This window comes from Pyrus communis, chromosome 12 (genome assembly GCF_963583255.1).
Source record: "Pyrus communis chromosome 12, drPyrComm1.1, whole genome shotgun sequence".
In the NCBI taxonomy this organism is placed as follows: Eukaryota; Viridiplantae; Streptophyta; class Magnoliopsida; order Rosales; family Rosaceae; genus Pyrus; species Pyrus communis.
Window position 1 is genome coordinate 20,394,170 of NC_084814.1, and position 26,020 is coordinate 20,420,189.

The window sequence follows — 26,020 nt, forward strand, 5'->3', positions numbered from 1 at the left end:
CGCACGCTACTCGTTTAACTTCGGAGTTCAGACAAAACCCGAAATTAGTGAGCTCCCAAAAGATCTTGTGCTAAGTAGAGATGAGAATATACATATAAGGCTTACAAGATCCACTCCCCTGGGCGATGTGGGATGTTATAATCCACCCCCTCTAAGGGCCCCGACGTCCTCGTCGGCACACTTGGCCAGAGATTGGCTCTGATACCAAATTGTCACATCCTGACCCGGGCCCCATGTGAGTTCCCATAAACAAAATCGTGAGGGCGTGGGGGGTCCAAAGCGGACAATATCATGTTATGGTGGAATCGAGCCCGGGTTGTAATGAAGACCTGGACCAGGATGTGACAGGAAAAGGCATGGGCAAAAATCTTAGCTAAAGTTGAAGATAAACAGAGCATTTGTAATTAATTGAAACCTTGAAGTCTGTTGCAATAGAGGTAGAGAGAGAAATATGCAGATTGTGAAGCAAAGACAAAGAGATTGACTGCAAGCCTCACATGTAGCTCAACAGCATAACCGCCACCGGGGTGTGGCTGGGCTTGGGGCGGTGGGTGAGTGTGGCAGATGGCGAATTGGGCTGGGGTGATATGGCTGGTATGGTTTTTGCTTTTCAATTTAAATTTTAATTCATTACAAAACGAAATTATTTTACTCGGTTTTTAATTGTTTTTTTAACTTTAAAAAAGATTTTTTTGCCACATCAGCGATTTAACAAAAAAATTTGACTAATTTAGACAGTAGGGACTACATTGATGTGTGGTAGTCAAATTCAAGGACGAAATTTATTGATTTTGAAAATAAAGGGCTACGATAGTGAGTTGGGTCAATTTCAAGAAATATTTATGATAAAAACCCAGAAAATAAACTTCATAGCCAAAACCCAAAACAGCATCAAACATAATTGTAGCAAAAGAAGCCATAAAAAGTAACAAAAAGTTTCAAAGCAAATTAAAAGTAAAGGCATAGAATTTCTTTTTAATCAAACAATGTCGCTAGTAAATTAGATAGTTAAATGTTAAGAAGACAGAAAATCAATAAAGATTAAATTTGTACCAAAGTGCCTAAATATTATTACTTTTCATCACTACCGTAAAACGTCACTTGCATCTACAGGCAAAGGCATATATGCATTTGTACTAAATGGGACACAAAGAAAGGTTATCGCTAATCAAAGATAGGACAAGAGTTCACTAATTATGGTTTTGTTTGTCCTAGTTGCTCCCACGAGGGTGTGTCGATATTTTAAGTAATAAATAGGTGTAGGATAATGTTTCATTCAATTATGAACTGTCCCTACAATCGAACACAATTTTAAAACATTGTCAACCATAAGAGATTTGGATTTTGGAGGTGATCAATGCAAACAAAAATAGAGTATTATTATAATTACACAGCCTTAATCCAAAGGGATATTCATTTTTTGGTAACAGTGGGGACTAATTGTGGGGTCCTTTTACATCGAACTTCAATAATTTAGACCGTTTATTATTTAAGTTTTCATTCAGAGATCATCTTTGGAAAAAAAAATCAATTCAATTCAAAACTATTTACTCATTTGATTGCCCTGATGAAATTTCAATGTTTATTAGAACATAACCTTCGTCAATTTCTTTGAACTAAATTAGATGCCTCAAACATTTTTTATTTAGCTAATATTTTGCAAGGATGATCTATAAAGTGTAACTTGAAAAATACACGGTTCGAATCGTTAAAGTTTGACGTAATGTGGATTTCACAACTAGTCCCATTTTTACCAAAAAAATAGGGATCCCTTTGATTATAATGGGAACTTAACGAAAGCTTCCGGTACTGATCACTTTAATAAAAAAAATCATATTTTTACACTAAAAAGTCAATCATGGTACTATTCACTTTACTCTATATTTTATCCTTATTATTAAAACTTAAAGTTTTCAAACCATTTTCATTAATTTTCCTTTATAATTATTGTAAGTGGTGGATTTGCTTTAGTGAGTAGGGATTTCTTTTCCAATTCTTACTTTTTGAGTTCAAGCTGTCTTCTTTTCTTTTGGGGTGTAATATTCATCAACGTCTTTTTATTTCTCACATATTCTTTTAATTTTTAGTTGTTAGATCAGATAAATTGAAGAAAATCAAATAACATAATTAATAAAAAGTGTGTAAGAAATTTAAAAAAAAAGAAAAAGTGTTTGAATAGGACATCCCTTTTTTTATATATAGTGTAGATTAGTCGTATCACTTATAAAAACGTGTTAGTATTAAAGAACTATTGTCATGTCTATTGACTTGAAATGTGTTGGAATGGATATCAACTATCAAGGGATGAGAAATGATTTTTACACATTTTTTTTTAGCTGCTTTTACACGTTTTTATTTAATTATTATCGTTAATTTTTGTTTGATTTATTTAATATAATAATTATAAATAATAAAAGCGTAAAAGTTACAATTTTTTTTTTTTGAAAATCACTTCTCTTAACCTGTTTCGCTTCCCAACTTATGTTTGCTAACATAAGATATTGGTAGCTTTACGATTCTTTGCTATCCTTGCATTTACTTCATACCAAAAAAAAAAAAAAAGAAATTTCATATTGGTAGCTTTACGATTCTTTGCTATCCTTGCATTTACTTCATACCCAAAAAAAAAAAAAGAAATTTATGTAGCTCTCAGCCTCTCAATCTCATATATGTAAACACGTAAACTAATAATTGAAAAACTAAAGATTAGATTGAGTAGGTAAGAAAGTTTGACCATGATCTAATTCTGCAGTCAAGGACTCTCATGACTTTTTATTTTTCAAAAAAGAGAAATGCTAAGAAGGCAAAGTGAAACTCTTCTCTGCCATCTTACAATTTAACGTTAGTTTTCATACTGATATTATAAAATATTATGTCAAAACATGAAGTAACAGAAGGTTCGTAGACAATTATACTTTTTAGAGACTTTTCTTGCCATTTCATTTCAACAAAAAAACATATCATATGCGCCCTAAATTCTCACATGGTAGTATTGTAGTATTGCAGACTTATAGGGGATGAGGATCCTCTTCGGATTATCTTTGTGGAAATCCTAGGGATTCTCATATCATAACTGTTCATAATACATCGTACGGTCAGTTTTCGTTAGATACTATTTGTGTTTAATTTTAAATAAATAAATTTAAAATAATTTATGATTGTACGATGTAAGATAACGATTATGATTGCATAATGTCGCATGTCCGTTCCTCCAAATCTACTGGGAGGAACAGACATGCAACATTTCGACATCTCAGTCAAATACTTTTCTTTGTCCTTTCTTCTTCTGGTATCTTCCTTGGCATCCAATGAAACCGGCCGACGAAAAAGACAATAATAAATAAATAAATATTATCTACAAGATCAAGCCAATAATCACTGCATCAAAGTCTAAAAAAAACATAGTTCTCCCAAAAAAAAAAAAAAAAAAAAAAAAAACTAAAAAAACTAAAAAAAGTAATTAGTGCTTAAACCTGGTCTGAAGTTGTACATAAATATGGCTTGGGACGTATCAGTGTTAGGCAAATTTGGGTTTGACCACTTTTAACAGAGATGGAGAGCTTCTTCAGCTTCTTGTCTCTGAAAGCCGCGTTCTTATTGATTTTCTTAGTGAATTTCTCAGAAGGTCATAAACATTACAGGAACAAGGAGGGAGGTGATGGAGTGCAACCACTTTCCAAGATTTTAATCCACAAAACCGTGAACGCGATTCACGAAAAGGCTTCCGTTCATGCGTCCCCTCTAGTTCTCGGCACCACGGTAACGTCATCAACTACAATTTTGTATCATATTTGTTCGTCAAATTGATAAATATGCGGTACAAACACAGTTATGTTCGGAAAATTAATATAATGATGTTTTTGGTTCATTTTCTGTTTTCAGGGGAAGGATTATGAATGGGTAACTGTGAATGTTGTTGGTCCTAATCCTTCTGCTAATGACTGGTTGGGAGTCTTTTCTCCAGCAAAATTCAAGTAATGTGCAATTTTTTCACTCTCTAATTATTAAGAATGCTGATATCTTCATGCCTTTGTCTTATTTTCCCACCCGTATTTTAATAAAATGTTTATTTTCAAGTTTACCTCTTAACAAAATGACGAATAAGGACAAAGAAGTTGTTCAAAGTGCAATCTTTGATTTTTAAGTAATGTTATTCATATTATGTTTTTATATCACATTTCTATACCACTTTAGGTGGCATCTGATGTGGGCAGCCATATCATTTGAAAAATTTATAAAACCCAAGGAAATGAAGGAGAAAGACTTATCGTATACCACAATCATCATTTAATTAACTAGTTTCTCTTAATTATTAGCTTATTATTTAATAAACTAAATTTAAAAATCTGACTAATTGAAATGATGTGGCTGTCCACGTCAAATACCATCTAAGTTGTTTGGATAGCGTTAGACACCTGTTCCAGCAAATGGTAGTTAAAAAAATGTGTACTTAGAATGCGATGATTTCTGCACTTTCTTTGAGAATGAGGCTTTGGGCTTGTTTGAAAAAATGAAGATCAAGAGGTTGCCGTCAAGTTGCCTTGTGTTGTAAGGGGTTGGGTGGTAGTTGGGTTGAGTGTTTTTTTTAGTTTATTTCTTTCAATTTTTGCAAAATATTAGAATATGTAAAGGACATTTTAGGAATATAGGTGGGTGGAGAAATAGTGTTTTATTTTTTTTAACTTTTTTGAAGGGTGGTAATATAAGGTGGGGTGGAAAAATAGGATTCTGAGGTGGGTCTAGTAACTCTCATTATTAATCAAGTTCATTTCAGCCCTTGGATTTTTTATAGGGTTGAGATTAAAAATGTCATTTGAGTTCAATATGCTTGGGTTTTTGCTCTTCTTAATGATCTTCCACTTCCTAATATTTTGGCTCTTTAATTCAAGGACACAAATGAGCTTCCCTCTTCTTACTTGTTTGATTCATACATGCAGCAAATTATTCAATTTTTCTTTGATTCAAGGACACAAATTACGTGCACATATTTCTTCATTTTTCTTTTTATTTTTTTTTAATTTTTAGGAAGAGGGGGAGAGTTTGAAACTATTATAATAATTTAAGGTAAATGAAAGTTTTGAACCCAAAACATATAGGTAGAAACCCAACATCCTGTTTAGTGGGAAATCGGGCCGCATGCACTTCATTGTTCTTTGATATTTTACTGCATAATCTTCTTTACTTCCACTGCATATGTTTAAATAAAGCTTGTAGGTTAATTAGTTAATTAATTAATTAAACAAGTCAAATTATATAATTGCAGTGCAACAACTTGTCCATTCACAGAAGATTACTATGAGCCATATCTATGCACAGCTCCTATCAAGGTAAATATGTTGTTACTTGGCGTTGTTGCACTTCAAAATGCTCGAGCTATTTGTCTCACTGAACTCAAATCTTGTCACTTCTCATTTCTTGCAGTACAAATATGCGAACCACTCCAATGCCAATTACAACAAGACAGGCAAAAACACTTTGTATTTCCGATTGATCAATCAACGCGCGGATTTCGCATTTGCATTGTTCTCTGGCGGGCTGTCGAGCGTGAGTCCATCCTTTGCACACTTCTCTTTTTGCACTTCAACTGTTGTTGATTGATTCTGAGCATATGATATTTTTCGTGCAATGCAGCCGAAATTAGTGTCAATTTCTAATGCTATAGTTTTCGCAAATCCGAAGGCGCCTCTTTACCCTCGTCTTGCTCTTGGGAAGCACTGGGATGAAGTACGTTTATGTTCCCGTCATGCTGATAAAGTGCTCCATTTTTTTAAGCTATGTATTATATGTGCCTGTGAAACTGAGTTCCTAAGAATGTTTGTTTTATTCTTTTGCAGATGACAGTAACCTGGACAAGCGGCTACGACATCAGTGAAGCTGTACCATTTGTTGAGTGGGGTTTCGCGGGAGAAGCTCAAACTCGATCCCCAGCAGGAACATTGACTTTCCCTCGAGGAAGCATGTGTGGTACGAATCATATGATCAAATCTAATTTCAAGAACAAGTAGGCCAGTCCTGAGAATTTGAGGGCCTTAAGCGAGTTTTCGAAATGAGACCCTAAAATTCTTTGATTTCCGGTTCTTTGTATATTGATATGTATAAAAAATTAATATAAAAAAAAATCGCTAAATATATAAAAATTCTATTTCCACATCCAATATCATTAAAAATTAATATAAAAAAAGATAAATACACAAACATTACTTAAACATTACACGGCTCGTGTTTTTAGACACAGATGTACTAAATGTTTGTAGTCAAAAGTCTAAGCTTGAGAGTGAAGAACGATAAAACTTGATGATCAAGGGAGTAAAGAACAATAAAACTTGATTGATGAGTATAATAAATTCAACAACACCAATTGTTTCTCTTGTGTTTTTTTTCGTCAAATCAACATCACACTAGCAATCGAATACTAAAACAATCCATTGAATAAAAAATTATTGAAAAGCAAAATATAAATTCAAAGTTTTGATTATCTTAAAGGACAATCTTCAAGACCATGTGATAGTTAGTTTAAAAATTCGATAGAAATGGAGAGATTGGGAAGTTGAAAGAAAAAAAGATTGCAAAGGGACTTGAGTTTTATAACTTTATATGCATTTGACCAGATGGATTAGTAGTAAATTTGACAAACAAGAAAAATTTAATGACTAAAAAAGGCATCTCCGTGTTTTGAACTCAATACCCCAAAGAAAAAAAAACCTGAACATTTCCACTACGCCAACAAATGAATTATGATATGTTTTTACTTTTTATATATTTATATGTTATTTACATGACATAAAAATTTTTGGGGCCCTAGACGGGTGCCTACTTGGACTACCATCAGGGCCGGTCTGAGAACAAGGCTAAGTTTCTATATAAGGATTTGTGGAAAGAGAGACACTGAAAAGGAAAAATAAATTGTTGTGGAATGAAATTCTTGTTGTAATATTCTGCAGATGAACCAGCACGAACAGTTGGTTGGCGCGATCCTGGTTTCTTCCATACAAGTTTTTTGAAAAATTTGTGGCCTAATTCAAAGTATGCAGCTTGAAAATCATCACATTCATGAGAAATTTTTATTTTGTACGTAGTGCTCGAATATTGATTGCCTGTTTCTACAGGTACACTTACAAGCTTGGTCATAGGTTAAACACTGGTTCCTACATCTGGAGCAAGACCTACAATTTTACGTCATCCCCGTATCCAGGACAGGACTCGTTACAGAAGGTTATCATATTCGGTGACATGGGAAAGGTAATTTCAAGAAAACAAAAACTAGCAAATCAAAGCTTGGCGGAGATGTTGAATGGAAAATGAAAATTTCTGCATATGTATCTGCCTAGATATTTATCTTTATTCGTTGAAGGAAAGTTTCATATGCCCTCGCGCGAATTTCAGGCTGAGCGTGACGGTTCAAATGAATACGCTGATTACCAGCCCGGGGCACTCCTTACCACAGATGCACTGATCAAGGACCTGGATAACATTGACATAGTCTTTCACATTGGGGATATGCCCTATGCCAATGGATACATCTCACAGTGGGACCAGTTTACATCACAGGTGGAGCCCATTGCATCAGCTGTGCCTTATATGGTTGCAAGGTTTGCATTGCTTGTTCTATCCTTGCTGATGTGTTTTATGTAGAAGTTCACATTTCTGAAACTTACACGATGATTTGCGCCAACAGCGGCAATCATGAACGAGATACACCAAACACCGGAGGCTTCTATGACACAAATGATTCAGGTGGTGAATGTGGTGTGCCGGCTGAGACCATGTTTTTCGTTCCTGCTGAGAACAGAGCTAAGTTCTGGTAAATAAGATCAAATGATTATGTGCCTCGTTATTGTGACTAGTTACGCAAGAAAGATTTTCGAGAAGTAAGAAATGTTCTTTTGTTTGTACCTGAATCTTTACAGGTATCAAACAGACTATGGGATGTTCCACTTCTGCATAGCGGACACTGAGCATGATTGGAGGGAAGGTTCTGAGCAGTACAGATTCATTGAGAAGTGCCTGGCAGCAGCTGACAGGAACAAACAGCCTTGGCTGATATTTGCTGCTCATCGTGTTCTCGGTTATTCCTCCAACTCCTGGTATGGCCAGGAGGGTCAATTTTCAGAGCCTATGGGAAGAGATGACATGCAAAAGCTCTGGCAAAAGTACAAGGTGGACATTGCATTTTATGGCCATGTCCATAACTATGAAAGAATATGCCCCATTTATCAGGTATGTCCTGCAAACCACATTTCTTCTTAACGGACAATAGCGAGTACAATAGAGGATTAGGCGATTAGGCGATTAGAACTACACATCAGGGCCAAGTCATCGGACTACGAGAGTAGCCTACCCTCCCCTCGCTCAAAGCGGTCAGAAGGAAGCTAACCCGGCCTGATACGTCCTGCGAGGATTAGACGACCAGAACTACACATCAGAATCAAGTCATCAGACTTGCTAAAGCAGCCTACCCTCCCCCGGCTGAAAGCAATAGAGAGAACCTATCCCTGAGAGAAAGCTCTCGTCCCTCTAAACACTCACTAGCCAATATTTATTAAGTCCTGCAAAAACAATACTGATTATTCATCGTTTGACGCCGGATTGTTTTTGTAGAATCAATGTGTGAATTCGGAAATCTCTCACTATTCGGGGACGGTGAACGGAACAATCCATGTAGTTGTTGGAGGAGGAGGCAGCCACTTATCGGATTTCAGCACACTGAAGACAGTTTGGAGTGTTTACCAAGATCTCGACTTTGGGTACACGAAACTCACAGCATTCAACCACTCATCACTTCTGTTTGAGTACATGAAGAGCAGTGATGGCAAGGTCTATGATTCCTTCACAATCTCAAGAGATTACAAAGATGTTTTGGCCTGTGTTCATGATGGCTGTGAACCGACCACTTTGGCTACGTAATCAAGTTTCATCTAATCAAGCCGACTTATTAGCTTGGAAAAGAGATTATCCATTTAATTAGTGAAGCTAATCAGTTGTGAATGCAAGAAGCAAGCCAGTGAGATTTCTGGTTATTTTCTATCAATGAATCATTCCTCTCGTCTTCATGTTTAAGAAGTTTCGCATACTTGTTAAAAATAAAAAAAGTTTTCACAGACTGCCAGTGGCGGATTGCCCTAGTGAGTAGGGCGCTCTCGATCATGAAAGTAAAAGTTATACGGTCAAGGGTTTGTTGTCCTCAATTTGATGTCTACTTTATGTTTAGGAACGTTTTTATACAAATTAAGAAACCAATGTATATGAATTTCAAAAGTATAATAACTATTTTTAATTTGATAAATAGAGTGGGCTAACGTACTAAAGCATCTCGATCAAATTCGTGATGATCAATGCTAATGAGACTCTATCTAGTCTATGCTCCCTCAAATTTTTTGTGCAATATTTTATAATATTAACACATAAATTAATATTAAATTAAAAAGTAACAAAAAATCATCATAATATTCGTCATTCACGAAAGACTTAGATGTTTGATCTAAAAGATTTATATTCTTACTTACTGGCACGTGTCAAATCAGTTAACCTCAAATTTGTATAAAATTAAAACTTAAAATAAAATCAGAGAAAATATCAAAATACGGACTCATCAGACGTCTCCTTCCCTTCCCCTGCTCTTCTCCGGGAGAGTCCGAGAGAGTCTCACTTGTGGTTTCTGAAAATCCAAGCTGTTTCTCTCTCTAGGTTTCCCTCCCTCTCAAATCCTCCCCCAATTCAAATTGCAATCCAATTTTGTCTCCCAATTGCAAAAACATAACTCCAAGAATTTACCGGGAAAAAAGAAGAAGAAAAGAGTGAAACTTTGGGTTATATCGAATCTTGTTTTCGTTTTCAAAAACCCAACTCAAAAATGGAGCAAAGTTTTCAACTTTTTGCGATTCTGGTGATTCTGGGTTTGACCAACTTGGGCGGAGCTGCCGCTGGCGGCGGTGGTTTTGGGGAACAGCCGCTTTCCAAGATTGCCATTGAGAAAGCCACCCTCAACCTCTCATGCACTGCCTCCATCAATGCCTCTCCTTTGGTGCTCGGCTTGCAGGTAACAATTTATTTTTACTGTTTTGATTCAATGGCTGACAACGATCATCTGTTAAGTTATTAGCTGCTGCTGCTGCAATGACTTTATAGGAGTCAATGTGAAATAAAGGAAAACAGATTGGCTTTGTGAAAAAAGTGTGGGGTAAAAGTGGATGGTTGAAATTAGCTTGATCATCATTCATCATTTACTTTTGAATTTGATTGCTGCAGTCTCCAATTTCTTACCTTTAATATGTATAATAATCGTTGGGGGCTGTGTGGGCTTGGGCCGTTTTCCCGCCCCCTTGCACCCAAGTTCGTATCCCCTTCCTCGTAGATTATATTAGTTAAGAATATCGCGTGTTAAAACAGTTGGGAACAACTGTAACGTAGTTTATTTGGTAGACCATTGGTTGAATAATTAGTCTTTACATTTTGCCTTTTGGATGTATATTGCATGTAACTGTTGGCGAGTGTGTGGTGACTTTTCAAGGACATGAGTTTTTGCATGACATTCAAGTTTGAGTTCATATGATCTTCATGGAGTTGAAGTGTTGATAATATGTAGTTTGATTCATATGACTGCAGGGTGAGGATACCGAATGGGTAACCGTGAAGCTTGAGAACCATACTCCGACTGGAGATGATTGGGTTGGAGTCTTTTCTCCTGCAAGATTCAAGTAATGTGTCTAAGAACAATTACATAACCTATATTACCACGAATTATCTAGCTATTGATTCAACTTAATCCAACCTTCTGTGCAAAAATGTTTACAAAATCTTTTTTTTTTTATTTTTATGATTGGAGATTGAAGTAATAATGTTTTGATATGACAGTGCATCGATGTGCCCGCCGGTGAATGCACCAGAAGAACAAACTCCCTATATATGCACTGCCCCTATAAAGGTTTGTGCTTGTAGTTTGCAACTCTGTAATAGTAAATAGCGGATGAAACAATTTCGTTTGAACTTATCTAACCATTGTCATATACGGATGCCTATGTTTCAGTACAAGTATGCAACAGACTCCAATGCAAATTATACAAAGACTGGCAAAGCTACTTTGAAGTTTCAGCTTATCAATCAGCGGGCAGATTTCTCGTTCGCATTGTTTACAGGCGGGTTATTGAATGTATGAGCATGATTCTTTCTTGTGTTCCCTTGGCTCCTCATATTCTATTTTTGTTTATTATAGAATCTTTGTCTTTATTTATGTGACTGATCCAATACTTGAATGTTGCAGCCAAAACTGGTGGCAGTTTCAAACTTCATAACTTTTTCCAATCCCAAAGCACCTGTCTATCCACGCCTTGCTCAAGGGAAATCTTGGAACGAAGTGAGTTCATCCTAATTTACGGTCCCCCATGTGTTTATGTTAAACTTTATTTTAATCTGGACCTTTAGTTATTTGATGCTAATTCTTTTATAAGCATCCGAGAATTTGAAATGTTATGTTATGGTTTGTGTGCCTTTTGGCTGGCTGCAAACTCATATTAAGGTATTGATGTTTTGTTTCTAATTTATTTTTTATATTCTCAGATGACAGTAACTTGGACAAGTGGCTACGACATAAATGAAGCTGTTCCATTTGTTGAGTGGGGTATAGAGGGGCAAACCCGAATGCGATCTGGAGCTGGAACATTGACATTTGATCGGAGCATGATGTGTGGTATAATTCATTTTATGTATTCACGACCATCTCACATTTACATGATTTACTGATACAACTATTTTAATCATAAAATGATTAAAACTGTGGTGGTACATTAAGGTGTGGTTAGGCCATGTTGCATACTGAGTGTGTTATCGCCTTCATCTTTAGGTGCACCTGCAAAGACAGTCGGATGGCGTGATCCTGGTTTCATACATACAAGTTTCCTGAAGGATTTGTGGCCAAACATCGAGTATGCATATACGGATTTTTTCCCTCTTTGTTGTCTTTTCCTCTAAGAGTGCTGTTAAGTATCGATGATATCTACTTACTGTTGTGGTGATTGTTTTTCAGGCAATTCTACAGGATGGGCCATCGTTTATCCAATGGTACAATCATTTGGAGCAAGAAGTACACATTCAGATCATCTCCATATCCTGGACAGGACTCCTTACAGCGTGTCATAATGTTTGGGGACATGGGGAAGGTACTTTCATTTGTAATTATTATTTGCAAATAAAACTAACTGGTAGGCACCCAAAATGATAGAAACACGTGATGTCATTTACATTTGAGTGGAAGATCTAATGAGAGAGATTTTGAGCCACACCATTTACTGGTTACATAGAACTTCCATTTTGTGGTTGCTTGTACATTCCTGCTCGGGATTTTACTTTTTAGGTTTAATCCTCAGCCTTTTTACTGTTCAATGTTGTGTGCTTGTAGGATACAAAAGGAGTGTGATTACATTGACTTTTCGGTGTTTGTTACATGTTTCCTCTATCATCTTTCAGGGGGAGCGCGATGGTTCAAATGAATACAGTAATTACCAGCCTGGTGCCCTGAACACTACCGATCAAATTATCAGGGATTTGAAAAACATTGATATCGTTTTTCATATTGGAGATTTATCGTATGCCAACGGGTACATCTCACAATGGGACCAGTTCACAGCACAGGTGGAGCCCATTGCATCAACTGTGCCATATATGGTTGGCAGGTTAGTGGAATTGTTCATTACATGTTTTCATCAGTTTCAAATGAGATTTAGAAAACTGATTTATGATCTCGGTTGATGAATCTTGAATTGGATTCCTGTAGTGGTAATCATGAACGTGATTGGCCTGATTCGGGGTCCTTTTACGACAAAGTGGATTCTGGTGGAGAATGTGGTGTGCTGGCTGAGACCATGTTCTATGTTCCAGCTGAGAATCGAGCAAAGTTTTGGTAAATCATGAGTGCAATTTCTTGTAATTTGAAGTATTTATACCGATATAGAAGTATAGGATGTGTGCATCAGTGTCTTGTGTCCCGCCTACATTCTAATGAGATTTCTATGGATGAACAGGTACAAAACTGACTATGGCATGTTTCGCTTCTGTATAGCTGACACTGAACACGACTGGAGAGAAGGATCAGAGCAGTACAAGTTCATCGAGAATTGCCTTGCAACTGTCGATAGACAGAAACAGCCTTGGTTGATCTTTGCCGCTCATCGGGTGCTTGGCTATTCCTCTGACTATTGGTATGGGCAGGAGGGCTCATTTGAAGAGCCTATGGGAAGGGAAAGCTTGCAGAGACTTTGGCAGAAGTACAAGGTTGACATTGCCTTTTACGGCCATGTCCATAACTATGAAAGATCATGCCCCGTCTACCAGGTATCAATTTCTTCAGCGTGAAAATATCTCACTTTTACTTTCATCAAATAGTTGTCTATGACTTCCATTTCATTTCTTTTTAATCTCTTTGTTTTTCTCACCATCGGGTGCGGTGCTGCAGAGCCAGTGCGTAACTTCAGAAAAATCCCATTATTCCGGCGCTGTGAAAGGAACAATCCATGTTGTCGTTGGTGGCGCAGGGAGCCACTTATCTGATTTCAGCCAAGTGACTCCTAACTGGAGTATTTTCAGAGATTATGACTACGGCTTTGTCAAAATGACGGCATTCAATCACACATCTCTCCTGTTCGAGTACAAGAAAAGCAGCGACGGCAAGGTCTACGATTCCTTCACCATATCAAGGGACTACACAGACGTATTGGCTTGTGTGCACGACAGTTGCGAAGCCACGACCGCTGCGTCCTAGATAATTAGAACCCTTTCTTCCAATTCTTTTCGGCTTTCATGGGGGCAATAATGTAGCATATTATCTTATTTACTCAACTATTTATTGACAGTTCAATTATGTTACATGAGGAATGTAATTTCCAATTGGGGTATTAATATTATCAAGATCAATTTAGATTAAGAAATTTCACCATGCTTCGTCCTGATTGCATTTTAATCTCTTATTTCTTACTTTTTTATGGTTCTCCTCTATCTTTAAGCGAAAAAATGACGCTTTGAAACGAAGAAGGGTGGAGGCTAAGCCGAGCATGGAGCTCGGTGTTGCGCTGGGCTTACTCTTGGCGCTGCAGCACGATCTCTCGACGTGCTGATATGAGATTGCGCGTACAAGAGACCGACGATCTCAGACCAGCAAACACATCGAGAGATTGCACCATGTTATGGTTGTTGTAAATTGAATTTAAGGAACTGGCGTTCTTCAGAAATTTTAAAAACGGCAACGGCTAAAAGCTAGAAGGGGCTTTTTTAAATACAAATAATAAAGCAGCTAATTAGTAAATGTTCTCAAATTTAGGGGTGTGTCTGTGATTAACTCAAAAACTGCAGGGTCATAATTGCAATACTAGGATAAGCTTCTAACTTAGAACGATAAACGTCACGCCGTTTTGATGCTCGTCTTCCACGGGCGCGAAAATCCGCTGGAGTCGAGGAGCTAGGGCATTGATTTCCGAGCTCGACGAGCCATGGAGCACACGCTGTGGAGCCATTTGCCGCTACTGGTCCGGTCCAATTCGAAGGAGTCGGTGGAGTACATTCTTCAGGCCCTTTGGAGGACCCGAAAAACAGGTCTCGACCCGGCCGACCGAGACATAATCCGAGATATGCTTCAGCTCCAGAACGAATCGGACATCGACCCGGTACACTACTCTCACTCTTTCTGCTTTCAATTTCGAATTTTTATGAATTTTGTGCTTTTTATTGGGAATTTGTTGCTGAATTTCATTTGGGTAATTTGTGAAATATGGTTTTGTTTTTTGTTGGGCAGCTTTTGGTGTGCCTGCGAATGTTGATTCGGCGATGTGTTTACGATAACGTCAAGAGGGAAGAGATTCAGAAGCTGTTTCCCAGTGAGGTGTTGCCTGAGTTGCAGAGGCTGTTGACGCTTTTGCTGCAGAAGTTTCAGGGAGAATGGCGGCGAGATGCACTCAAAGATCAGGTTAGAGATTCGCGTTGTTCGACATTTGTATGTAAACACATTGATTTACCGGGTAGGAGGACACTAGGCTAATGACATTTTATGTGTGTAATTGTGAACTCAATGGCGTAAATAGGGTGCTTTGCCACGGTTAAAGACAATGACATGGGACATGGCGAATCCTGACGCTGAATTTGCAGTCCCCATGGCTGTGATCAACTTGAAGGTACTGAAAAACTAGCATTACGTCTAAGTGTGATGTTATTAGCGTATGTGAAAATGCCATAAAGATGTCATTTTAATCTGCTTATTGGTTTTGATTTATAAGTTATAACTGCTCTTTCTGCAGCTACTAAATGATTCGCAGTCCCGCTCAAAAGAATCCGAAGTGAAGTTCGAATTAGCTAATGATACTCTTGAATCAATGCTGAATTCCATGTATTGCATAAGAGACCAGTTCTCTAACACCGTAAGTGTCATGCTTCCGAGATTTGCTTTTTTTCATTCGGTCATATGTTGTCGAGAATGCAAATATTTCTCTGTTTGGTTTTGGGAATCTGATCATGCCTTCTCATCTCCTTCTCACTCTCAGGGTGAGGCATCAAATGACCAGTTATATCATGATGTGAATATATAGAAGATAATCCGTACGCCTCGGATTGGATGGTATGGCTGGTTCTACTGTCTCTGGTGATATTGATTTCGTGACAAAACCCTTGCCCGATTAATTATAAGACGTGAACTTTTTTTAGTTTTTGTGTTGTTTGTGTTGGGAGTCCAATCTAACATCGGTGACTTACTTTACCACTCCCCAAACTTCAGCAAAACCTTAGGTGCAATTGGGTGTATATTCCCTTGTATGTATCTCTCTCCTCATGTGATATGTTATGTGGGGAGAGAGATAGGCACGATAAGGTATACACCCGTTGCACCAAAGTTTCTCTCCCAAACTTCAGAGAGGGACTAGTAACCAGTTAGAGTTTTGAAAGCATTTAAAACCAAAGAGTTCCTCTCCAAGTCCAGTGTCCGTTTCTTCACTATGTTAGATTTCAAGGAAAATATTGTTAAAAGGCTTAAGGAATGCTGGTAGTGAACCACAAAAGCATGTCAGATTTGGCTCATACAAGCAACCTTCTAGCTAGGTAGATTTATGGAGTTCGTTAGAAGAAACTCGTAGAGCTCGGTGATTTGTATATTGCTAGCTTAGCTTCATACTCTGATTATTGTAATGCAAATTGAGATAATATGGAACTTTATGGTTCCAATTTTCCTTGTGTATCATGCCGGTTAGGAAACTCCGGTGCATCCCAAACGACTACGGTGACTTGCAATTATTTTCTTTTCTCCAGCTTGGATGAATATTGTTGTGTGAAGGTGCTGAGGATGATTTTTCCCCAAACAAAATTCAGTGCCATTGTACAATTGAAACCTTTATTGGCAGAGAAACTTACATGTCTCGGGTGTTGGAATAGATGTTCCTACAAGTTACAACACTCATCACGTGACATTCCCATCACTTGTTGAGTGTCGTAAAAATGTTAGATCACTCGGATGTTGGTGGTTTTTCTTCCTTTTATTGGTTATAAGATATTCATCACTGTTGTCACAAATAATGTTGATATGACCCATGCTGAGGATGTTCCAACCCCACCCCACAAAAAAAAAAATAAATAAAAAAAAATATTCGGTGCCATTGTATAATTGAAACCTTTATTGGGAGAGACTGACATGTCTCGGGTGTTGGAACTGATGTTCCTACGAGTTACGACGCTCATCATGTGACCGTCCCATCACTTGTTGAGTGTCGTACAAATGTTAGATCACTCGGATGTCAGTGGTTTTTCTTCTTTTTATTGGTTATAAGATATTCATCACTGTTGTCACAAATAATGTTGATATGACCCATGTTGAGGATGTTCCACACCCCCTCACCCAAAAAAAAAAAGTAAAAAAAAAAAAAAAAATCGGTGCCATTGTATAATTGAAACCTTTATTGGGAGAGACTGACATGTCTCGGGTGTTGAAACAGATGTTCCTACGAGTTACAACGCTCATCATGTGACCATCCCATCACTTGTTGAGTAATGTACAAATAATGGATCACTCGGATGTCGGTGATTTTTTTCCCCTTATTGGTTATAAGATATTTATCGTTGTATGTCACAAATAATGTTGATATGACCCATAGATGGGTGTCCCTTTTTCATTTCCTAGTTGTTTCCAAGTGTTCGTTACGTCTTACAAGTGACAAAAATTAGTTCAAAGAATTGGTTGGCTAATGTTTTGATGTTCTTTCTATTTGTGCCGTGTAAAAAGGTTTTCAAAATTGACTTGTCTTGGAGTTGTTTGAACTTTCAATGGCATGCCATTTTCATGAGAAAGTTCTGTTTTGATGCAAATCACTTTCGTTTGGAGCTTAATTTGAGGAGGAAACTAAGCCCTTTGCCCATGTAGGAAAACCATTCTCCTCTTTCTGCGGGGTGGGGAGAGCCGCTAGGACCTCGGATGTAGGGTAAATGTTCCAATGGGGACGTGTTTGGGTTTACTAATTTATGTGTGTTTGTGTTCGTGTCAATCCAAGTAGCGTTTAAAATATATCAGTATCGATATGCAAATTTGTGGTAATATCAATGGATATATCGATATTGACATCGACATCGGTTGCTTTCAATAGAAATGTTAAAACTTCAAATACAACTTTAGGAAATGTCAAAACACTAGTTTAGATGAAATATAAGAGTTTTTTCGATATTTCATTGGTATGTGTAAAATATTAACGATATCTGTTGATTTTAGCTAAAATTTAAGAGTTTTTCTCTTATGGTGTGAAGTTTAGACTCCACCTTCTTTCCATATCTTGTTTGATTTTTCGGATATTTTTCACGAAAATATCGATCGTATCAAAAAAAATTTAAACCCAAAATCCAAGTGTGTTGATCAACACACAAAATAGTAATAAAATAATAGTTTAATAATAAAATAAATCACACTATTCTTCAGAAAAAAAAAAAAAAAGAAGAAAAAGGAAAAGTAGTCATTTTGTTAATATGTCACTGATAATAGTTGAACAATCGTAATCATGTAAAGATCTAGTGCTGTATTCTTATGGGTTTTCAGTCGTTAACGTGACACTTGATCTACATTTTTAAGATTGAAACGTAACGGAAGCATCATTTGTTTTTGTCCTTTCTTAAAACGATAATACAATAATAAAAGGGTCTTATTTCAATAAGTGAGTTAGTTTTATAAATTCCTAGAACGTCTTTGCGCTAAGCCTCTTTCAAGTCATCTTCGGTCTTCATTTACTCATGTTGTCCTGAATCTCAATCTTATAATCGTATTTTCTAACCGGAGCATCTGTAGGTCTTCGGTTTACATGTCCAAACCACCTTAATCGATTTTCTCTCATCTTATCTTCAATTACGACCACTCCTACTTTACTTCAGACATTCTCGTTCTTAATCTTGTAATTTCTCGTGTGCCCACACATTCAACGAATCATTATGTTTATTGGTAAAATTAATCCCAAAAAACCTTTAACTTGTGAGGTATGAAACTGCAGGTTTGATGGTTTTGGACTTTTAGTCATGAGTCATGAGTCATGGTCCAAGCTTTTGCTTTCCATGTTTGGGTGTGAAACTGGAAACCCTAATTTAGGAGAGACAACCGTAACAACATTTTGTAAAATAATTAACTAATGGGATTATAAAATATCCCATAATTGATGGATAGATTAGGACAAATAAGCCACATGGTCCTACATCCAAAATTGAGGCCAAGAATTTTAGGTGCAGATTTTTTGGAAATAGTCTCTTGTTTGCTTTGATTTTACATTGTGGGTATGTAAATTTTGATCTGATAGACGTGTTCCTGTTTATATTGGTTAGAGCGGGTGTTCTTTCAGTTATCTGCTTGAGTTTGAATTTCGCGTTTTCGCAGTTTAATTCATAGCTAAATAATCTATTAACAAAAGAGGGATGAAAAGACAATTCAGTTTTCTACCACAACATAAAATCATGGGTAGTAATGTAATTTAAAAATCAATTTTTTTTTTTACCGTTATCCACATGTCATCCTAGCATATCTCTATCTTTTAATTTAATAAAAATTTTAAATATCTTTCCCATTCTCGCTCTCACTTACGTTTGCATATCTCGCAAAATTTGTCTCTTCCATATATATATTTTTTCTTTTTAAATTTTTTTATATTTACACCCACATGGTATGTGAACTTCATCTCTTATATAATTAATAAAATAAATAATCATAATTATAATATGTTATGGTTAAATACGCTAATCCGAAGTTGTCTGTAAAATAATATAACAAATTATTATTATGAGAAATCAAAGTTTAAATTTTGTATGTGCTCAACTCATCACACCTAACCCAAGTAAGATTCTTAATATTCTCTAAAAATGTTGATGGAAATTGAATCATTTGCAAAGCAAGCATAGATTTGGATTCAAGATTTGAGAAATTGGAAATCTGACGTGTTCGGTGAGTTGGTTTATTTTTATATTTATTTGTTTCATTTTTTTAATAGTCCACAAAATAAATTATAAAATAAAATAAAAGGATATTTCGGGGTTCTAGTGGTTTATTGGTCAACCAATGGGGGTATGTAGTTGACAATCACAAAAAGTCACATTCGTGACACATTGCAAAGTGGAAACCACCCACGAAAAAAAATATAATTTTTAAGTACTCATGAGTTATGTGCTCACTTTCTGATTTGGTGTAATAAAAACGAGAAAAAAAAAACCCAACGATTTCAAAAGAATTGAACAAGCAGTCGTATAAGGTAAAAATTTCATGTACTGTTCTGTAGAATGGTAGTAAGTATGACTTCTCTGTTAACTTTTCTACTATCATCCCCAAAAAACTAAACTCTGTATAAGCGTGGAGGAACCAAACCAACCCATCCAAACTTCATAGTTAAACTCTACTACGGTAACGGTAATGTAAGTGAGGTACTGAAAGTGTTTCTTGTTTTTTAAGTTAAAAAAAATTAGATGACATTTTTGTTATTTTTTAAAATAAAAAAAAACAAGTGTTAAAATATTATTGGACAAAATAAAAAAAATAAGTACTGATTAGTAAGTATGCAAGTATTATAAAAACTAGAAAAAGAAGAGTTTTCTTCTCATTTATTTTTGTCAACGTAAAACTTAGGTTTTTTTTTTTTGCATAAAAATACTGAAATTACGATAAAGCTACTATGTGGTAACTCGTGCTTCCGTAATCTTTATCCAAACAAATCCGGATTAGATGGGATGATTAGGACATGGATCCTCTCCGGATCCATGCATCCTAATTCTAGGAATCCACAAATCCGAACCATTGAAATTTGATCCAACGGCTAAAGTTGTTATAACTTTTAAAGTAAGTCCCTGTTTGTAATCGTTAGATCAAATTTCAATGATCCGAATTGGTGGATCGTTAGGATTAGGATGCATGGATCCAAAAAGGATCCATGCCCGGATGATTAAACTTTATGAGATGAGATGGTTCAATTTGAAGTGTGTAGGTACCAAATCAAGTACTCAGTTAAGAGTTTAAAATTTTAAAAGAGTTTACAATTCATTACGTTTATGGGTATTCAATCAAAATCTTAAATAAGTTTATAAAACTCTATATAAATCAGATTGTATTCATTCTGAATTTTAAGTTAGTTCATAAAACTTCATATATATTTATTTATACGTATTAAAAAGATGAAAGATTTTCTACCTCAAAAGAAAAAGATGAATTTTTTTTTATGCATTTAGAGGGATTTTACGATGTTTAAAAAATAAGACCTCAACCCCTAAAATTTTTAATAATTTCACCCAAAAAAATTTACATGAAATGTATGAAATTCCACTAAACTCAAATTTATAATTCGTTTAGAAGTTTTTAAAATCTCAATTGAATAGGCTTCTAAAATCTGTAAGTGTAAAAAGACATTTCTAAAATCTGTAAGTGTAAAAAGACATTTGGGATTCCAATAAACTGACATTTTATCCTCTTGGAGAGATTTTTCAATGTGACCACCACACGAGTTAGCACATCATTTATCATTATACAAATGGTGAGATATGTGTGTTAAAAATTTAATAACTTAAAAAATAAAATTTTTTACTACTTACATAAAAACACGTGATATACCACCTCTATTCTCGTCACAGTTAAAAAAAATTTCATCCTCCTGACAATGGGCTCACATTTATCCTAAAAATATGCGTGTGAACAGGGTTCTGTTGTTACCATTTTTTAGGTGTGAATGCGTTATTATTTGTCAAATAAAACATTTCCGTGTCACGCTATTTAAAAATTAAATTCCCGTTATCGTGCAAAAGGAAACTATAAGGTCAGATGGTAGGCCCCACCTAATTTGACCCAATCAAAACGGTACAATTGATTACTTAACCCCAGGTTAACACTCCTGCACCAGCACCGCTCCCGATCTCCCCAGAGTTCAAAGCACGACAAGGAGTTTCCGTAAACTCACTCCTCTCTCTCTCTCTCTCTCTCTCTCTCTCTCTAAAATTCTTTTCTTCTCTCTCTTGTCGAAAACCAGCACAACCCACAAAGCAGCCGGCCAGAAGCCAAACGGACTGTTTCCTCAATTCCGTCGCAGTCTCAGATAAACTCCGCAACCAAACACCCCCCAAAGTCCCCGACTCCGCCGTCCGCCGAATGTTCTCCTCCGCCTCTAATCTCAGCTGCCTCAAATCCAAATCCTAACTCCATCCGTCCTTTGTTATCCCCGCAACCGAATACCAGATTACCCTAGCAGCCAAACATCTCCCAAATGACCACCACCACCACTAGCATAGGCGGTGGCGGAGAGGACCGGGTCCTCGCCACGGCCCAGCAGATCGTCAAGAGCCTCAACACCCCCAAGGAGGTCCGCGAGGACATGCTCCTGATCTTCTCGAGCTTCGACAATAGATTATCTAACATCACCAATTTGATCAACGGCGAGGATTCCAAGGCCGACGAGGACCGGTTCGGGGAAGCCGAGAAGGTGATTTTCCGGTGGGAGTCCAATTCCGAAGCTCACAGAAACTCGGTCCCGTGGGAGGAGTCACCGGTCGAGGCCGCCGAGTATTTGGCGGCAGTCGATGAGATCCTCACGCACATGGAGGGGCTTTCGGTCCGGTCCGATAACGAATTGGTGGACCGGGTTGAGAACGCGCTCCAAATCGCGATGACTCGGCTGGAGGACGAGTTCCGCCACATTCTGATCAGGAACACGGTGCCTCTCGACTCCGATCGACTCTACGGCTCGATCCGGAGAGTGTCTCTGTCGTTCGCGTCAAACGACGGCGAAATCGACGATGAATTCGAGAGTTTCGGCGAGGAGGACCGCGACGCCGGCAGGTTCCACGAGCGCGGCGGCAGCCTCGGCGATACGGACGTCGATTTGATACATCCTGACGCCGTCGTGGAGCTGAAGGAGATCGCCGAGCGTATGATTCGGTCCGGCTACGAAAAGGAGTGTGTGCAGGTGTATAGCAGCGTCAGGCGCGACGCTTTGGACGAGTGTTTGGTGATTCTCGGTGTCGAGAAGCTGAGCATTGAGGAGGTGCAGAAGATTGAGTGGAAGAGTTTGGATGAGAAGATGAAGAAGTGGATACAAGCTGTGAAAATCGGAGTTAGGGTTTTGATAAACGGCGAAAGGAGGCTCTCTGATCAGATTTTTGAAGGGATTGATGAGAGTAGGGAGTGTTGCTTCAATGACACTTCCAAAGGGTGTATTATGCAGCTGTTGAATTTCGGAGAGGCGGTCGCCATTGGTCGAAGGTCGCCCGAGAAGCTGTTTCGGATACTTGACATGTATGATGCCGTGGCAGATGTGTTGCCGGACTTGCAGCAAATGATGACTGATGCATATGTGGTTGGTGAGGCGAGGGGAGTGTTGGATGCGCTCGGTGATGCGGCGAGAGGGACGTTTGCTGAGTTTGAAAATGCAGTTCAGACTGAGGCCAGTAAGAAACCAATGCTAAGCGGCGAGATTCACCCGCTTACTCGGTATGTCATGAACTATGTTAGATTGTTGGTTGATTATAGTGATACCCTCAATTCGCTTTTGGATACCGGTGAGGAAGAGTTGCAAAGGTTGCAAGGATTGCCAAATGATGATTTGGGTATAGACAGCATGTCTCCTATAGGCCGTAGGTTGTTGTTGTTGATTTCAAATTTGGAAGCCAATCTCGAGGAGAAGTCTAGGGTTTATGATGATGGAGCAATGCAGAGTGTGTTTTTGATGAATAACATTCAGTACATAGTGCAGAAAGTGAAGGATTCTGAGATTAGAAAGCTCTTGGGAGACCAATGGGTTCGCAAGCGTCGTGGTCAGGTACGCCAGTATGCTACTGGGTATCTAAGAGCTGCTTGGAGCAAGGCCCTCTCTTGTTTGAAAGATGAGGGGATTGGCGGGAGCACGAGTAATGCTTCGAGGATGGCTTTGAAGGAGAGGTTTAAGAACTTCAATGCACACTTTGAAGAAATCTATCGGACCCAGACAGCTTGGAAGGTCCCGGATGCTCAACTTCGGGAGGAGCTTCGGATATCTATATCGGAGAAGGTGATCCCAGCTTACAGATCCTTTATGGGGAGGTTTGGGAGTCAGCTGGAGAGTGGAAGGCATGCCGGGAAGTATATAAAATACACAGCAGATGATTTGGAGAGCTACGTGTTGGATTTGTTTGAAGGGACACCGTGTGTTCTGCACCATCTGAGAAGAAAAAGTACATAGGAATACAGGTATGCCCTTTGATTTTCTCATGGCCTAGTCCGAAGTTGGGAATCGAAGTTCTATTGTCGAAAATGAAAAAAAAATTGTAGCTTGATTATGATGATGATATCTGTTTAAATATTAAGGTGTTAATGTTATAAACACAGGATTTTGTGAAAGCTATTTTCCAACCCGTCTATCAATCTACTGTAATAACTTTTGTACAGGTTCTATAGAATTTAGCTTTACGTCTGCTGTGGATTTATTTTTTCGTGGTTCATGTGTTTGATTTCCATGAATTGCCATTGAGTCTTGTATGTTATCTGCGTGCGGAAGAAGAACTAAAACCATTCGTGTAAAATAGTGAATTCGATATACACAAAGATTCAGAAATTAAGTTTCGATTTTGTTTTTTCATTTGAACATGATTGAAAGTTGAGCTTATTAATTTGAAGAATGGAGATGTAAATTTAATGTCTATCGGATATTGCATGAATCTCTCTAGCTGGGTTGCTACAATTTTTCTCTTCTTTTATTGAGTTTTCGGAATTCTGTAAAAGCGATGTTATGAATTTGTCATCGCTAGATTCATTCGTGCATTTCCGATCTTGAACTTTTTGGCTATAAATAGGGAAGATCATGAAGATGTCTGGCTAGAATTAGGACCTATTTATGAGCAGCACAAGTTGTTTTAAGTTTCCAGAGGGTAAAGTTGAAGGTTGTTCAGATGACGAACTTGTAGACGGGGACGGGATTGCGATGACTCGGCTCAAAGACGAGTTCCGCCACATTCTGAACCGAACCGCGGTCTTTCTCGACTCGGTTCGGTTTTCTGCATGTGGCAAATTTTTGCTATTAGTGTTTAGATGCAACTTGGTGGTTTCGTGTAGCATTAAGTTCCCAAAGTTGGGAACATTGCTGGTTTTGGAACGCTCTGTTTGGCTTCTGCAGGGCATTGCTGCATCGGGTAGGAAAGGGAAGGGAGTTGAAAATTAAATTAATTAATTAGAAATAGTTTCTTGTAGTCTTCGCCCTCCTTTGAACTCTTTTAACTAATTAATTAGACTAAATATATTATTTTTAATTAATCAATGATGAACCTACAATTGCTTATTGACAAACAACGCAACAACTATAATAAAGCTTTATCTCACAATATAGGGTTGGTTGTATGAATTTTTGGACGCTATTGCGTTTATTTTTGTGCCAAGTTTTTCGTTAGCTTGTAAGTTGTCGATTACTTGATGCCCTCCTCCTCCTCCTTTATCCGGACTTAGGTTGATAGTGTAAAATAAATTTATGCATGCGAAGTTTTACAAATGCTTATTGAATTAAAAATAAAAAATAAAAAATAAAAAATATATATAAAAATCTAAAAAAACCTTTTTAAGTCAACATGGTCCATGAGTTTGACATAACTCCACTTTGGTCCTTGACAATGAAAATCTAAGGCCTCGTTTGATAGCTCGGACTGTACTGACTATTTCTGTCGGATAGGATAAATAGCCACCGGATAGTACTGACTAAATTAGTCGGGTGTTTGGTGCAGTATCGGATTAGTGATCGTATTATTTATACTGTGTTTAGTATTATACTAGATAGGAGGAATCAAACTTTAAAAAAAAAAAAATTTTAAAAAAAGTGAAATCATTTTTTTGTTCCCAGATCTCTCCGCACCCCCCAAACACCCTCCCTCTCTCTCCCTTCTTCTTCCCCGACTGGAGAAGAATCCCAAATAATTGTTCCCTAGCTCTCTTCGCCACACCCCCCAAACTCCCTCCCTTTCTCTCCCATATTCTTCTTCCCCGACTAAATAATCCGGGCGTTTTGGTTGGTTTTATTAAGCGGGTGTATACCGTATTATCCTATCCGACCGGTTAAATTAATCCGGCGCTTATTTAGTACGAGTGAACGCCAAACACCCGAGTCCGTATAACTAATCATATCCGATCTGCCAAACAGGGCCTAAGAAAATGCTCCATGAGTTTGTCCACCGTAAATCATTTTGGTCATTCCAGAATAAATTTGTCCTCGTTAAATTGTCACGTGAACGATCACGTGATCACCTTTTTTAGGGTGTTTTTTGTCAAACAAATCTCTTCATTTAGCAAGGATATTGACAATTTTTAATGGCATGGCCAAAATAATTCAAGATGGACAAACTCAGGGACTACTATCAATTTTGAATGTCAAGGGCCAAAAGTGAAGAGTTAACCAAATCTTAGAGATCATTTTAGGTAAAATACCAAAAATAAATATGAAAAAGACAAAGGTGAGACATAACATAATGTTTCATAGTCGTCCACTCAAATTTCAACTATTTGGTGGATGATGATGATGAGAGAGAGAGAGAGAGAGAGAGAGAGAGA

General features: G+C 37.5%; 4 protein-coding genes across 4 annotated transcripts; all 4 read left to right on the forward strand.

Moving 5' to 3' along the window:
- Positions 1 to 3,500: 3,500 nt before the first annotated feature.
- LOC137710401 (nucleotide pyrophosphatase/phosphodiesterase-like) lies at positions 3,501 to 9,098 on the forward strand. The gene is made up of 12 exons (XM_068449408.1): positions 3,501 to 3,759; positions 3,883 to 3,974; positions 5,264 to 5,327; positions 5,422 to 5,544; positions 5,632 to 5,724; positions 5,835 to 5,964; positions 6,942 to 7,023; positions 7,107 to 7,239; positions 7,384 to 7,589; positions 7,676 to 7,801; positions 7,908 to 8,217; positions 8,599 to 9,098. Exons 1-12 carry the CDS (start codon positions 3,553 to 3,555, stop codon positions 8,902 to 8,904), a joined length of 1,872 nt encoding a protein of 623 aa, XP_068305509.1. The 5' UTR covers positions 3,501 to 3,552; the 3' UTR covers positions 8,905 to 9,098.
- Positions 9,099 to 9,572: 474 nt separating this feature from the next.
- On the forward strand, positions 9,573 to 13,924 carry LOC137710344 (probable inactive purple acid phosphatase 27). Its single transcript, XM_068449297.1, has 12 exons — positions 9,573 to 10,036; positions 10,603 to 10,694; positions 10,852 to 10,921; positions 11,024 to 11,146; positions 11,258 to 11,350; positions 11,554 to 11,683; positions 11,837 to 11,918; positions 12,020 to 12,152; positions 12,460 to 12,665; positions 12,767 to 12,892; positions 13,014 to 13,323; positions 13,445 to 13,924. Exons 1-12 carry the CDS (start codon positions 9,851 to 9,853, stop codon positions 13,748 to 13,750), a joined length of 1,857 nt encoding a protein of 618 aa, XP_068305398.1. The 5' UTR covers positions 9,573 to 9,850; the 3' UTR covers positions 13,751 to 13,924.
- Positions 13,925 to 14,390: 466 nt separating this feature from the next.
- On the forward strand, positions 14,391 to 16,435 carry LOC137711722 (uncharacterized). Its single transcript, XM_068450980.1, has 5 exons — positions 14,391 to 14,648; positions 14,777 to 14,947; positions 15,063 to 15,152; positions 15,276 to 15,395; positions 15,519 to 16,435. The coding sequence occupies exons 1-5, from the start codon at positions 14,475 to 14,477 to the stop codon at positions 15,561 to 15,563; spliced, it is 600 nt and encodes a 199-aa protein (XP_068307081.1). The 5' UTR covers positions 14,391 to 14,474; the 3' UTR covers positions 15,564 to 16,435.
- A 4,976-nt stretch (positions 16,436 to 21,411) lies between these two features.
- Positions 21,412 to 24,038, forward strand: LOC137710566 (exocyst complex component EXO70B1-like). Its single transcript, XM_068449631.1, has one exon. The coding sequence runs from the start codon at positions 21,723 to 21,725 to the stop codon at positions 23,670 to 23,672; it is 1,950 nt and encodes a 649-aa protein (XP_068305732.1). The 5' UTR covers positions 21,412 to 21,722; the 3' UTR covers positions 23,673 to 24,038.
- The last annotated feature ends 1,982 nt before the right edge of the window (positions 24,039 to 26,020 follow it).

Excerpts from the sequence above, each read along its gene's own strand:
- LOC137710401 (XM_068449408.1), top strand. The coding sequence starts at position 3,553 with ATGGAGAGCTTCTTCAGCTTCTTGTCTCTGAAAGCCGCGTTCTTATTG. Across the intron at positions 3,975-5,263 it reads TTTTCTCCAGCAAAATTCAA|TGCAACAACTTGTCCATTCA; the intron begins GTAATGTGCAAT and ends ATATAATTGCAG. Across the intron at positions 7,024-7,106 it reads AATTTGTGGCCTAATTCAAA|GTACACTTACAAGCTTGGTC; the intron begins GTATGCAGCTTG and ends CTGTTTCTACAG.
- LOC137710566 (XM_068449631.1), top strand. The coding sequence starts at position 21,723 with ATGACCACCACCACCACTAGCATAGGCGGTGGCGGAGAGGACCGGGTC.
- LOC137711722 (XM_068450980.1), top strand. The coding sequence starts at position 14,475 with ATGGAGCACACGCTGTGGAGCCATTTGCCGCTACTGGTCCGGTCCAAT. Across the intron at positions 14,948-15,062 it reads GAGATGCACTCAAAGATCAG|GGTGCTTTGCCACGGTTAAA; the intron begins GTTAGAGATTCG and ends TGGCGTAAATAG. Across the intron at positions 15,396-15,518 it reads GAGACCAGTTCTCTAACACC|GGTGAGGCATCAAATGACCA; the intron begins GTAAGTGTCATG and ends TCTCACTCTCAG.
- LOC137710344 (XM_068449297.1), top strand. The coding sequence starts at position 9,851 with ATGGAGCAAAGTTTTCAACTTTTTGCGATTCTGGTGATTCTGGGTTTG. Across the intron at positions 10,037-10,602 it reads CTTTGGTGCTCGGCTTGCAG|GGTGAGGATACCGAATGGGT; the intron begins GTAACAATTTAT and ends ATATGACTGCAG. Across the intron at positions 13,324-13,444 it reads GATCATGCCCCGTCTACCAG|AGCCAGTGCGTAACTTCAGA; the intron begins GTATCAATTTCT and ends GCGGTGCTGCAG.